Source organism: Garra rufa, chromosome 18 (assembly GCF_049309525.1).
Source record: "Garra rufa chromosome 18, GarRuf1.0, whole genome shotgun sequence".
In the NCBI taxonomy this organism is placed as follows: Eukaryota; Metazoa; Chordata; class Actinopteri; order Cypriniformes; family Cyprinidae; genus Garra; species Garra rufa.
Window position 1 is genome coordinate 18,141,651 of NC_133378.1, and position 15,996 is coordinate 18,157,646.

Here is a 15,996-nt window from a genome sequence, read left to right on the forward strand (position 1 = left end):
GTGAAGAAGTATGGAAGGCACTTCAGTCAATGAAAAAAGGGAAATCTCCGGGCATCGACGGCCTTTCTGTTGAATTTTACACTCAATTTTGGGATACTATAAAAAGCCCTTTAATAAAAATGTATAAAGAATGCATCATTCAAAGAGAGATGACCGCGACCATGAAACAAGGGATAATTTCTCTTATCCCTAAGGCGAATAAAGATATTCTTTCCATTGATAATTGGCGCCCCATAACACTCTTAACTGTAGATTATAAAATCCTGGCTTTGGTGTATGCCAATAGACTAAAAACAAATCTTGACTCTATAATTTCTGAAACTCAATCTGGGTTTTTAAAGGGCCGTCATATATCTAATAATATCAGATTAGTCTTGGATTTGCTTGATTATGCTGACTCTGTGCACTCAAACAGTCTTATTCTTTTCCTCGATTTTTATAAGGCCTTTGACACTATTGAACATCAGTTTCTTTTAAAATCACTAAAGTTGTTTGGATTTGGGGATGCCTTTGTTGACACCATTGCAATGTTTTATAATGGAATTAATAGTTCTGTTGTTATTAACTTTAATACCTCTAAAAGATTTGATATACTCTGTGGAGTTAGGCAGGGCTGCCCAATTTCTCCTTTTTTATTTTTATTAGTTACAGAGCTGTTATCCCTAAGTATTGTTCAAAGTCAAGAATTAAAAGGGATTTCTGTTTTAGGGAGGGAAATTAAGATTTCGCAATTGGCAGATGACACCACGTTGTTCTTAAAGGATGAATCACAAGTGTCAAAGGCTCTAGACTTGATTTATAATTTTTCTTGTGCTTCTGGTCTAAAATTGAATATTTCGAAATGTGAAATATTGCCTGTTCATGATTTGATTTATGATTCTATTAGAAGTATTCCAATTAAATCCACAGTTAAATATTTAGGCATTTATATTACCAAAAATCTTCAGGCAAGACAGCACTTGAATTTTTCATCAAGGATTGTCAAGTCAAAAAACATTCTTAATTCCTGGTTACAATGGGACCTATCATTGTATGGAAGAGTTCTATTATCCAAGGCTGAGGGTCTTTCTCATTTTGTATATCCATCCCTATCTTTATTTGTTGAGAATAAAGTGGCCAAAGAAATCAATAATATTTTCTTAAAATTTATCTGGAAAAATAAACCCCATAAATTAAAAAAGGAAGTGCTTTCCAATAGTAGAGCAGAAGGGGGTGTTGATTTTTTAGATTTTTCTGACACAATAAACATTTTTAAAATTAATTGGCTTAAAAGATGTCTAGCTAATCCTAAATCCATTTGGTATTTTATCCCCAACCATATTTTTGATAAAATTGGTAGCCTTTCCTTCATTTTAAAATGTAACTATTTACCGTCTAAGCTACCTATAGCTTTATCCAAATTTCATCAACAATGTCTCCTTGCTTGGAAGCTTTGCTATGTTCATAGTTTTTCACCCCATAGAACATTTTTATGGAATAACAGGGATATTACTTGTAGAAATAAATCATTATTTTTCCCCAGGTGGTTTCAAAATGATATTAATTGTATCCTTTGTTTGTTTGATGACTCAGGAAATATCCTCTCTTATGAGCAATTTATGACTTTACATAGTTTCCCAATTCCTCCAAAAGAATATAATAAAGTGATTAAAGCAATCTCACCTGGATTAATGCACCTTGTTAAAGGTCATTCTTTATTTAATCCTAGGAGTTCAGTTGCTACTCAGTCTACTTTGCTATTGGAGGGCATTGATCTGTTAGACAAGAAATGTAATAATAGGCATGTGCGTCAAATTTTTCAATTCAAAAGGAAAATGTCTTCTAGAGGAAAGTTCTACTGGAGGTCCTTGGTTGATGATATAGACTGGAAAAAAGCCTGGCTTTTACCTGGGAAATATTGTATTTCCAATAAGGCAAAGGAAACACATTTTAAAATTTTACATAAAATATACCTTGTTAATTCTAATGTTTCTAAATATTTAGACATTGACAGTTCATGTTCTTTTTGCAAACAAGAAGAGGAGACCTTAGTACATCTTTTTTTTGATTGTCCCTTATCCAAGCAATTTTGGTCTGATCTAGGTTCTCATATATTTGACTCTGCCAACGTTGTACACTCCTTTAGTTTAAAAGATATTATTTTTCATTATAATAATTCTAAAAATAAACCCCTGGAACATATTATAAACTTTTTTATTTTATATGGTAAATTTTTCATTCATAAACAAAAATTTTCAAATTGTTCCCCTTCTTATCCCCTTTTTAAAATTGAAATAAAATCACTTCTAAAATCTCTTCACCTGATAAAAAATAAAAAAAATACAAGATTCCTGAATTATTATAATGAGTTATTTAAAGAAAACCTGAATATGTAGAAGCTTTCCTTATATGTGTTTGTTTCAATTGCTTTGTAACATCATTGTAATTTCATGTAAATTCGTTTTTTTTTTTTTTTTTTTTTTTTTTTTTGTATCAATGTTTATTTACCTTTAATGTGTATATGTTTGTGTTTGTCATCATTTTAATTCAAATTATTGGTCATTATTTTATGGATTTGTATGTGATCCCTTGGCTTTGTTCTTTTTGTATTATCTGTTCAAGCATTAATAAAAAAAAAAAAAAAAAAAAAAAATAGCCGAGAAAAACATCATTGGCCCAGACTGTTATTTCATTTTAGGAAAAGCTAGCTGATCAGGGCTTATGAAAATCAATCATTTACAATTAACAAACTGTATACCAATGTATTAAACTGTTGTAATAAGAAAACACCCCTTTACGAAAATTAACCATGTTTTTTGGCGTAGTGATTACCTGTATAACCATAGTTTTACTATGGTGAAGCTATGGTTAGAGTTGTGAAACCAAGGTTAATTTGTGGTTACCTAACCTATAGAGTGTTTTCATGAGTTACTTAGAAAATCAAAGGTTAATACTAGGAAATCAAATCAAGTCAACAGGTAGCCTAATTATTATTAATAATTATTCATTAGTAAAGTTTTCAAGATATTATAAAAATTTGTAAAGGTCACAAATCACTCATTCTTGAGAAGTGGGACAAAACAGGGTGGAAAATTGAAAAAATAAAACTTTGTACTCAAAGGAAACTACATTTATGCATTATGTACTAAGCTACTGAGCTATGCTTTGATACAACCTCCTAACTTTTCTCTCTCTTTTTTTTTTTTTTTTTAAAAATGTGCTTTTTAACTTGGACGGTGTAATTGAAAAATTAACTTTTTCTTTAACAGCATTCTAGATGTTTTAAACATTTTAAAACACATTCTCATGTTAGTAGACAGATTACACTTTCACATGACCAACCATTCCAAATATAAAATACCATAATGAAATATCATCAAAATATTCTTCTGACGGAGGTGACCAAAACCTGAATTGTAGTCATTTTAACTTTCAAATACATAGAATCAATGAATTACTGTATTAAAACAACCACAACAAACAGTGAGTGTGTTATTGTTTATAAAGCTTTTATTCAACAGTCACATTTAAAAGGGTCATCGAATGCCCATTTTCCACAAGATCATATGATTCTTTAGGGTCTTAATGAAAAGTCTCTAATTTACTTTGGTTAAAAATTCTCAATAGTAGTGTAAAAAACACCCTTTTACCTTGTCAAAAGCAGCTCTGCAAAATATCATTTTATTGCATGGACCCTTTAAATGCAAATGAGCTCTGCCCACCCCGCCCCTCTCTGCTGAGGGATTATGAGCTGTAATGTTTACTTTAGCCGCATTTAGCCGCGTTAAACTGCATTTAGCCGCGTTTATTGGCAAAACTTGCCAACAAGCACATTATTAAGAAAGGCCATTTGCAAAGATGCATAAAAAACCCTTATACTCACTTTTGCTGTGGGTGAAGCTGCATCACGAATGACTCACACGAACATAGATGCATATGTAGTTGGGGATCGGCGCTTTCCTTTTAAAAACGAAAGTAACGTTGTCCTCTGCCTCTTAAACGGCTCAGATGTCGGGAGTAAATGACTACTGCTATGTTCATTATTACATCCAACAACAGAACACATCAATCGCTCAGTTAGAGTCTTCCTCTGTGCCTGAGTCACACAATGGCATTGTATTCGGACTGTTTTAGTTCGGTAAGAGCGGGGCTAAGGTAAGATGCTCATGTCAATCAACTGTGTTTCGTCACAATGACAAGAAGCTGAGAATGATTTATTCCCTGATTTTATTACATTTTAATTAATGTCTGACGGTGTTGACAAAAAGTGAGGACTCAACTTCGAAACCTTATTAAACTCACATGTGTCACTGAAAAACAACCTTGCTTTGATATGAGACATTAAGTGTTGCTTTTGATAAAACAAGGTATTTTTCATCATTAAAAACTTTTCTATCCATTGTATAGCATATGAATGAATAAACCCTTCTCTGTGGACACACTGTTAGATGTAGTGAGAAGACAATAAGTGTCATTGATTTTACATAATAATGATAAAATTAAACTGAAGGGAATAGTTGTGTTAAATACATTCTATTATTAATCCCCATAACATTTACAATTGAAAAAAAAAAAAAAAAAAAAAAATATATATATATATATATATATATATATATATATATATATATTTTTTTTTTTTTTTTTTTAAGACTAATAGCAGTTATAATTGCTGGACAGGTTTTGTCCCATGTCTCAAGAATGACCTAAATTTAATTAAAAGAATTTAGTTTTTTTTCTTATTATTTATTTCTTATATTACGCTCCTCAATGATGCTTCAGACTCCATAGATTATTTTTAAATTTTCCTGGAGTGAGGAAATTAATAAATAAACTGAACTAATTCTTGGCCACAATGTTGTTTTTACTTTGCATGCCTTGCCACTCTGTAACAAAAATACACTTGGGACTGGTTTCACAGACAGGCTTTAGACAAAGCCAAGATTAGGCCATAGTTCAATAAAGACAATAAAGTATTTTTTATATACGTGCCTTTGAAAAAAATGAGTAAGTGCAAGTTTCTGTCAGTTTAAACAGCTCAGACTTAAATTTTAGTATAGGACTAGGCTTAAGCCCTGTCTGTGAAACCGGGGGTCAGTTGTGTTTGTCTGACACAATCGGAAAAACAATTTATGACAATGATTTACAGTTTCGCAAAATTTTACATAATGCATTGCTCAAAGCAGTTAGACAGTTAATGCTGTCACAATGACAAAAAAGAGAAGAGATATTAAAAGAAAATAAAAGCAAATGGTTTTAATTCAAGCGATTTTTAGGATTACAAACAATTTCATCAGTTAAAAAAAAACTATTCATCTCATTCATCTCTAAAGTCAATCCAAATTGGTAGATGGGTGTTACAAATCATAGTCTTGGAGCACTCATCTAACAAATGGTGAGAACTGCCAATCACTTTAACAGCAAAAATAGTCAATGTTTTTGGGAAAGAAAAAGCAAAACCAAAGATAAGTGATGTTTAATTATTTGCACAAACACAAAGAAGACAAAAGGGAAGAGAACCCATTTCAGGCAGGAGAATTAGAAACAAATCATCTCACTGGTGACCACTGGAGGGCTTAGTCCTTCTAGTGCTCACAGCTGTGGCAGTCTGCACTCTGCAGAAAACTTAGTGGCTTTATTTCTACTGACAGGCAGGGGCGCCGCTCGCAATTTTGGGCCCTATGACAAAATATGAGGTTGGGGCCCCCCTACCACACAAAAGCAGATCTCTGGGGGCCCCTAAAAGGCGTGGGCCCTTAGAATTGTCCTAACTTACCCCCCCTTAGCGGCACCCCTGCAGACAGGATACCAATCCAGTTTATCTTAAACAGTTCCACCATTAAAACAACAACAACAAAAAACTTTTGGCTTTTTATTTGAAATAACATCTGATAATTTTTGGTACCTGGAGACTATGTCTCTTCACCTCTGCTATATAAAAATAAGGCACTGAATGTTTCCCCATATTCGCTGTAGGATGACCAGAAATCCCAGGATATAAAAGACTATAGTCACAATCTAAAAGAAAGACACAAAAGAAGCAATTACTGACATAATTTCAATAAACCTCAAATACCACAGACAATTGTATTAATATGTTTTAAGTTAGGTGTTCTTCATGCAGTGTCCTGAAAATGTTCTTGAGAACTTTGACTGAGATTGTAGATTAGGGCTGTCACTAATGAGTAATATACTAATATATAGTAATGCTATTGATAAAATCATTTCTTTACAACAGAAATGCCACAGCCACTGTAATTTATTGAATATGTGGACATCAAAACATATAAACTTAGAGTAAAGTTGTAAGCTTTTATTTTGAAATTGCGATGAACAGTTGGCATGTTTAGAAAGATATTGATGTATTCTCCTGTGTTATAAATGATTTACCTTACAAATCATAAAATGGCGCAAGTTGCGTTCCCAGATGAACGTTATGATAAACCCAAACTGACAGCTATATGCAGAGATGGAGTTTGAGATGCTCCGCACATGTAAATGATTACTGTTTGTGTGGAGCAGCATTTACTGTGAATGGAGCCGCTCTAACATGCACATGTAACCTACAAGCATGTAAATAATTAAAGTGCATATTAAATCTACATCGCATATATTTTTTTAATTGAATCGCGTTGAAAGCGTTTGTGCATTCACAATAGCATTAAGCTTTATTATGATTTTTAAATGAGTTTAATATATCATGCAGCCTTGGAAAATGGTCTAATAATGTGTTTCATGGATTCTCATCCATGGAATGCGCCACTCCTGGTATTTTGCCGGTTACTCAACAATCAAGTTTTTTTAATCAGGTTCTCGAATTGAATCTAGGAATCGTGACAGCCCTACCGTAGATGTACACGTTAGTAGATAAATGTACCTGTGTAGTGCTTAAGCCACTCTTCTCGCACACAGCCATTTTTCTGATGTCTCTATAACTGTCTGCTTGTCCACAAATGTCCTCCGTTGTGGGATTCATCATCTCAAAACCCTCTGATTTCAGATCCTGATCTGGTTCAGAGTCAGGTTCTGGGGTCAGCACTGGTTCAGGTTCAGACTCAGGTTCAGACTCAGGTTCTGACTCTGGTTCATCAGGTGCTTCCTCTACTACTTCTTCGACTGTAAAGATAGCAGCATTAATCGAAGGTGTTGTAAAAATAAATGAGAAGTTAAGCTTTTGGGTCTCTGATGCTCACTCTCCATGAAATCCAGCTGATGCAGAACTTTCTCCTCTGCATCAAAATCAAGCCTGTAGTGATCCATCCTCTGATAGTCAGGATCCAGAGTCTCCTGAGTGAAGCACTTAGATGCTTTACCAACCCTTTGGAGAAAATAAAAAATACTGTTTCTGTAATAGTTTTTAAGGGATATTTCACCCAAAAATGAAAATTCTGTCATTTATTACTTACTATGTCGTTCCAAACTAGTCTATGTGACATCAGTGGTTCAAGCTTAATATATCACAATGTAAAAAATATCCTAATGCATGAACAAAGTTCTTACGGGTTTGGAACAACATGAGGGTGACAGAATTTTCATTTTTGGATGAACTATCCCTTTATATCCCATTATTTTGATTATTTTTTTGCAAAAAGATGAGGCTTACTTTTCAATAAGATCTTGTGAGGTCTACAGAGGAGAGATAAAAATATAAATCAAAAATTGTATGACTTTGACATTCAAAATGTAAGATTACAAAAGTTAGAGTACCTGCACAAAAGAAGCCATCTCTGGGTCCTCAATGGCATTCTGGGCTGCCTGGATCAATTTTGAGTTTGTGTCTACATGCTCACTGTATGTCTGCAGTAAAGATTGGGTCCAGCCAGTCTTTTCTTCCTGCTCAGAAGTGATTTGTTCGGTCATGATCTTACGACGTTCCTCCAGAATGGCAGTTAAGCGATCAAACTTCTCAGACAAAATCTGTTTCTGGATCCTGCTGTTTTCCTGTCAAAGTGGGATTATAAGCATTATGCATGTTTTATTGCATGCATTTGTAAATGTAATTTCTTCAGAAAGATCCATACAAACCTCTATGTTCCTGTGGAGTGCTTCTAGTTCATTAACAAAGGATTGAACGCGGTCATTTGTGGAAACCAAAGAAGCAAGTCTATCACTGAGTTCAGCCTATAAGAAGTAATAATATATTTTGGTGTAAAGTGTGAAGATGTAACACAGAGGCACAAAAATTTTGAAGATCATACCTTCTGCTGCTGGTAAACATCTGGCAGAGGAACTACTTGGCAGTTTTTGTGGGCCCCAAACACCTTACAGAGAGAGCAGGAGGTCACCTGACACGTGAGGCAATAAATATTAAGCTTCTCATCTTCATGCTCTTTACAGTTGAACTCTGAAGGAGGCTTTGGTGGAGGCCTAGAGCTGGGGAAATTCAATATACAATAAATTAAAGATCAAGTGTTCAATCCTCCAATTTCCGTCTTAGTAAAAAAATGTGAATATGGGCTCAATATTCTCCTTAAAGAGATAATTCATTAATTACTCACCCTAATGTTGTTCCAAACCTTTTTAATGACAGAAAATTCTGTCATTAAATACTCATGTCGTTCCTACATTTCTGGGCCTTGAACGTGGAAGTTGTGTTGCTGTCTATGCAGGCTCTCAGATTTCATCAAAAATATCTTAAATTGTATTCTGAAGACGAACGAAGGTCTTACGCTTTTGGAATGACACGACCTTGAGTAATTAATGACAGAATTTTCATTTTTGGTTGAACTATCGCTTTAAGTATCAAATATATTTACTGTATCATTTTTTTTATTCAACATACCCCTGATCTGACTTTTCAGATTCCTGTTTGTAAACATCAATAATGTTCTCCACCAGTAAATTGCGCTGCAGTCCATAAACTCCATGACGGTCCAAGACAACCTCACGCCGACAGGAAGGGCAGCGGAAACGTCCTCCGATTCCAACCTGAAAGAGAGATGGCTGCGCATCTTACTCAGCATGCTGTTCTTCAGCTCTCAGCAGTAGTTGTGATTACAAGTAAAACCACCTGTCATAATTCAATACAGATGTCTTTTCAAGGAAGAAAAAAACGTTAATGCCTGCCATGGTTAACTAGACTGAATAACATCATCACTTAGTTAGGCTAATTGGACTTTCATGTACCTCTCTAGAGATGCACTCTTTGTACTTCTAGGGTAAGGTGATCTTACTGTGCAGTCTGATTCTGTCCATATATGTGTCTGTTTTGCTCTTTGTGTCCTGTCTTAATCAATAGAGATAGGGGCATGAAATAAATCTTGCAAACAGAGGAGCTTGAGACTGATCTCACCAGGTATCCTAAAATAGTCACACTCTAATAGCTCTCAGCTGCTGAGGCTTATGGGTCCAGTGTGAATCAGAGCACCATCATTGCCTCAATTATAATGATGTCCTAAGGCATGGCAGGAATTATTTATTTACTGAATTATTTGCTGTTTGTTTAGCAGAGATGCACAACTGGATATTCCTCAGGAATCAATTTAATATATTTATGCCACTGCTTCGTTCTTGGTCTCAGTTTGAGAGTGACCCTGCTCTCACTCTCAAACAGGTCAGAGGCCAAGTGTGTCAAGCGCGGTTAGCAGGGCTCTGCACCATTTAGAACTGAATTGAGAATTTAAGAATTTAAAGAGTTAGTTCACAACAAAATTTAAATTCTGTTATTAATTACTCATCCTCATGTCATTTCAAACCCATAAGACCTTCGTTCATCTTCAGAACACAAATTAGGATATTTCTGATGAAATCCGAGAGCTGTCTGACCCTGCATAGACACATTGCAACTGACACGGTTAAGGTCTGAAAGGTATTATGGACAATGTTGAAATAGTCCATGTGACAAAAGTAGTTCAACCATAATTTTGTAATGCTACGAGAATACTTTTTGTGTGCAAGGAAAACAAAAATAATGACTCAATTCAACAATTAAGTCCTTACCTTTCTGGACCTTAAACGTGTCAGTTGCGTTGCTGTTTATGCAGAGTCATAAAGCTCTGTTTTCAACAAAATATTTTAATTCTGAAGATGAACAAAGGTCTTACGGGTTTGAACATGACGGTGAGTGATTATTAACAGAATTTCCATTTTAGGTGAAATTCTAAGAAATTCATATGACTCTGTGAATTATGAATATAAGCTCGGCAGCCTTTTTTGAAAGTTTTATAAAAAAAAAATAAAAAAAAAGCTTTATATACTTTACAGATTTATGGACCAGAATGTTAGACTGGATTTTCTTGAATGACATTATTTGCTGAATTTCCCATCAATCCAATTCAAATGTTACAGAGATTTCCAAAAATGAAAATTCTGTCATTAATTACTCACCCTCATGTCTCCCCAAACCATTCCAAAGACTTTTGTTCACCTTCAGAACACAAATTAACATATTTTTAATGAAATCCAAAAGCTTTCTGACCCTCCATGGCCTCCCAACTGTTGAGGAAAAGACTCTTGCTGTCCAAATGCAGCCATTTGCAATATATATAGGGCCAAAGAGATTTCATCAAATATATCTTAGTTTGTGTTCTGAAGATGAACAAAGCTCTTACAGGTTTGGAATGACATGAGGGTGAGTAATAAATGACCATTTTTGGGTGAACTATACCTTTAAACCATTATACCTTTTCAACTTCCTGTAGTGCATAATTAAATTCTTAAACATTAATTACATGTAGGCCTATTCCTAAATTCAGAATTTTACCCAACCCTGGTACTTAAAGGAGCAAGGATACTCGCATTTTTTGCGTCCTTATGGATCACCTTCCCAACTTGCATATCAGCATAATGTGATTGCTGCTATATATAGCTATCCGATAATTGTGATGTGATAGCAACTGGAAACGATAAGACAAGCATGCCGATAAGAAGGTGCAGCCAGAGATGGTACATTTTTCTCCCATGTAAACTGGCCGCATGACAGATGCACAGCTTGGCTTTTAACCTTTGCCTGAGGAGGTGTAAGGGAAAACTGGTGAGGGATCAAAGTTAATTTAGGTGCAGAGGAGCAGACAAGACATAAGAGACTGTCTGTTATAAGGGACTATCCTTCATATCAATATGTCCATTGTGTGTTGTATGAGTGCTAAGCCACTGACGGCTCAAATGCATCAAATGTAGGCCATCACCTATTTTTATACCTCAGATTTCAGACTGGGGATTGAGTTTAGACATTTGCAATCTCCACCTGTTGGGTTTCCACATATTAGCATGACAGGTCACTAGAAAACGGTCTGTGTTTGTGGTAACTGTCACTGTTGCAGTTATGGCTTTAGAAATAGAAGTTAAAGGAGAACTTCACTTCCAGAACAAAAATGTACAGATAATGTACTCACCCCATTGGCATCCAAAATGTCTTTCTTTCTTCAGTTTCTTTCCTAAAGAAATTATGTTTTTTTTAAAGAAAATATTTCAGATTTTTCCATATATAGTGGACTTCTATGGTGCCCCGAGTTTGAACTTCCAAAATGCAGTTTAAATGTGGTCTTATCTACTGAATTGATCTTTTTTTTTTTCATTATTATTACAATTTATATACTTATTAACCTCAAATGCTCGTCTTGTCTTGCTCTGCCTGAACAATGTTTTTCTGGTTAGGCAGAGCAAGATAAGACAAGCATTTGAGGTTAAAAAGCATATAAATTGTAATTGGGGAAAAAAAAAATAGCCGATTGTTTTGTTAGATAAGATCCTTCTTTCTTGGCTGAGATTGTTTACAACCGCATTTGAGATCATTTGAAGCTGCGTTTAAACTGCATTTTGGAAGTTCAAACTCGGGGCACTATAGAAGTTCACTATATGGAGAAAAATCCTGAAATGTTTTCCTTAAAAAAAATAATAATAATTTCTTTACAACTGAAGAAAGAAAGACATGAACATCTTGGATGACAAGGGGTGAGTACATTATCTGTAAATTTTTGTACTGGAAGTGAACTTCTCCTTTAAGGCCCATTAAAGCCAAAAACGAAAACTGTAATGATAACTATAAACTTTAATCATTTTAATTGTATGCTAATAGGGAAATCTACACCACAACAATAATAATGACACATAGGAACGATATCAGAATGTTATTGTCCATTGGTGTGGACAGCAATATAGTTAATATTATTGAAGTGAACAGGCCTTTACTCTATGAGGAATTGTGTTTTATACATACAAGAACCTTTACATTGTTCACCATCCAACTTACCAAAAAATACAAATAACACCTCAGCACATAACACTTTGGTTTATGGAGGAAGCTGGCAGCTCATGTCATGTACAGATGAACTGTAAGTGTATCAAATGCACAGATGCTATTTTGAGAATTTATCATCTTACCGAAGACTTGAAAAAGTACTTGCAAACATGTTTCTAACATTATGTTTCTACATCCACACATAAACCATCATCATCAGTGACTTGGTACACACCTGGTATAGTTCATTGGCACATTTGCGGCAGAGGTTGTGCAGACAGGGCAGAATGACCACTGGTTTCGTGAAGACCTCCACACAGATGGGACAGATGAGTTGTTGCTCCAGCGAGCCCAAAGAGGGGTCTTTGTGGTAAGAGCGTATATCCAGTGGAAGAGACATGGTCGTGTGCCCCCGCTGACCCCACACTCACTGGAAACTATGATAGGAAAGCGAAACCACAGCTAAGGAGATGAGACGCCACTGTCTTCATGTTTTCCAGTCTCTCAAGGCAGCGCAATGGGGCCTGTATTGGTTTGAAGCTGGAAATATGTGTCTGTGTGCATGTGCGAGAGGGGGAAGGTGTCCAGTTTCTTGCTGGCTCACTGGGACACCCCCTACATTTGATCAGTCGTGCCCATATCAGGCAGCCAGTGGAATGCTGGGAAACAGAGATGATGCCTCATCTCCTGTTACTCCAATCATTCATGTCTTCAGTCTCGAAACAGCCAACAAGTCAATAATACCAGGACAGCTACAGTATTAGAGGAAAGTAAGATGTTGTTTATGAAGTAGACTTTTAACACACAAACTGTGTGCACACATGTATTTGAGTTGGCAAAATTGTAATATTTCACAGTTAGGGCTGGGTTTTGACAGAAATTTCCTGATTCGATTCGAATCAATAATTTTCTATATATGTTGGGTGAAGTACATGCCAGATTTTCTCAAGGAACAAAAAAAAAATCTCTCAACTAATGTTGTAAATATACATGAGAGTCAGTTACATTACTATAATATCTGATTTGTATACAAACGCTTAAATTACACTCACTGAAGTTTTTATAATGATGAAGTTACAATTACATAATTATATTTCTGCTCTGATTTGTTTTTTGAAAAACTTGACAGATTTATACAAACATAAATTAAACATAGTTGAGGTCAAAAGTTTACACCCCCTTTCAGAATCTGCAAAATGTTATTTTACCAAAATAAGAGGGATCATAGGGCTGGGCGATTTGGCCTAAAATCAAAATCTCGATTAATTGAACATTTTAACCCGATTACGATTATTGAACGATTATTTTATTCATTAATAAAATTATATTTAATTATATTTATATAATATTTTTTTTTTTTGCCCTCATAGTTCACTGACAAGTTTTGTACAGTAAATATGCTCACATATTACAAGTGAGAGATTTTTGAATGAAGGGTGCACACACTATCTACTATCTATGATTATTTATTGAACATCAGTGTTGAACAACTGAAATTAAAGCACACATTGCTTAAAACGAAAAGTCACATTTTTCTTAAATTAGTGAAAATAAATAACTTGCACTTTTGGAAACAAAATAAATTTATAAAATAATAATAAATATTAAAAGTAGAAAATAAGCAGTATCTCTTCTAAATAAAATTACTCTTGTATATCCTGTAAATACTTTTTACTGTATAAATACTGCTTAAGCTCTCCATCGACATGTCGGCGGAATAATGTGACGTAACGGAGCGGGGTCACGTGACTCCACATGCAGTAGTGTTTTTAAAGGGAAATTAATTGAAATAATTGACCTGGAAAAATTTGATCGATTATAGGTTCTGAATGTCGATTTCGATTACTTTTCGATTAATCGCCCAGCCCTAAGGGATCATACAAAATGCGTTATTGTTTATTTGGTACTGACCTGAATAAGATATACTTTACATAAAATATGTTTACATATAGTCTACAAGAGAAAGTAATAGTTTTTAAAAGAATTTATTTAAAATGACCCCGTTCAAAAGTTTACATCCCCTTGATTCTTAATACTGTGTTCTCACCTCATATGCAACTATTACAGAAGGTTCAAACACTCACTGATGCTCCAGAAGGAAAAAAAACATGCATTAAGGGGGTGAACACTTTTTGAATTTGAAGGTCAGGGTAAATTTAACTTATTTTGTCTTAATACATGGTTTTTCCTTCTGGAGCATCAGTGAGCATTTGAACCTTCTGTAATAGTTGCATATGAGTCCCTCAGTTGTCCTCAGTGTAAAAAGATGGATCTCAAAATCATACAGTCATTGTTGGAAAGGGTTCAAATACACAAACATGCTGGAAAACCAAAGAATTTGTGGGACCTGAAGGATTTTTCTTAAGAACATGAGGCATTTCAACTGTTCAGGACAAACAAGGGACTGATGAACAACTATCGCTAAACAAAAAAACACAGCTGTGGATCAATCAGGCAACAACACAGTATTAAGAATCAAGTGTATGTAAACTTTTGAATGGGGTAATTTTTATATATTCAACAATTATTTTCTCTTGTGGACTATATGTAAACATATTTCATGTGAAATATCCTATTCAGGTCAGTACAAAATAACATGCATTTTGTATGATCCCTTTTATTTAGGTAAAATAACATTTTGCAGTTTCTGAAAGGAGGATGTAAACTTTTGACCTCAACTGTAGAAAAACAATAACAATTATAATGAATATGTTATATGATGCATATATTTAGCCAAATTCTCCTCTAGAGTTAATTTTCTAGCTGACTAATGAGTTTATGGTCACCAAATGTGTTTTTCTGAGGTAAATGTGACGTTATGTGACATTGTTTACAAGCTGTTATATTGATGTCTTCCCGTGGTTGAAACAGATTGACAGATTACATGAGAAAGGATAAAGACTTCGGTAAGATGTACTCTTTCTTTTAACATACCTTTGAATATTTATTCATGTTTATTCATGTTGAAACTCGTATTAAAGCAGAGGAGATGAGTAGTTCATGTCTCTTGAACTGAGGCGCTACACAGCAATCTGTCACAGCATTAAAACAGTATTTATTGTTCAAACATTGCAATAAAATGGGTAGAATTTAAAAATCTGAGACTTTAATATCATAACAAACCACAAAGCTTACTGCATTCTTTAACTGAAAACAGGCTAGACTAATCAATTAAAAAAAAAAAAAAAATCTTTGCTTTGTAAAAATGAGAACAGATTAAAATCGAGAAATTTATTCACATGATCACTTTTTAGAGTATAAAAAATGAAGTGTAGCTTACATATTTATTAGAAGCTAGGCTATTTAAAAGAATAGTTGACAACAATTCAGTCATATTTACTCACCCTTATGTTGTTCCAAACTTCTTAAAATATCCCTAAGTGTGTGAAAAGCAACATTACCATTTTATTTTGCAGATCATTTCCTTTGCACAAATACACACAAACACTCACTCTTTTTTAGCTTCCTTTACATTTATTTTACAGCTGTAATTCAGACCAATTATCCATGTTACATCTCTCTGACACATTATATTCATGCTACAACAATTTCAGCTGATTTATCCAGAACGCGCAAAAGAATTCAGCTATTCTGTACAATAGTCATATTCGTTTACACATATTGAACTATGTAATTTATTAAAAACATAGGAAAATAATAAATAAAATATTGTTTCTCATCACCACCTTTACACTATTTCCTTCATTTTTAACATGATTCAGTTTAGGTGTTGCATTCACACACAACGCTCCATTAGTTTCTCTTATTTTTAGATAGGAAGCAACAGGAAGCCGGATCAGTTTTTGTTGTTGTTGTTTATGATCATGAATTAATGAATACAA

At 34.3% G+C, this 15,996-nt stretch overlaps 1 protein-coding gene across 1 annotated transcript; it reads right to left on the reverse strand.

Annotated features, from left to right (window-relative positions):
• Positions 1-5,835: 5,835 nt before the first annotated feature.
• On the reverse strand, positions 5,836-12,716 carry trim101 (tripartite motif containing 101). Its single transcript, XM_073823136.1, has 9 exons — positions 12,390-12,716; positions 8,759-8,919; positions 8,175-8,349; positions 8,002-8,097; positions 7,684-7,917; positions 7,580-7,602; positions 7,170-7,294; positions 6,854-7,092; positions 5,836-5,994 (listed from the first exon to the last, which is right to left on the reverse strand). The coding sequence occupies exons 1-9, from the start codon at positions 12,552-12,554 to the stop codon at positions 5,908-5,910; spliced, it is 1,305 nt and encodes a 434-aa protein (XP_073679237.1). The 5' UTR covers positions 12,555-12,716; the 3' UTR covers positions 5,836-5,907.
• Positions 12,717-15,996: the final 3,280 nt, after the last annotated feature.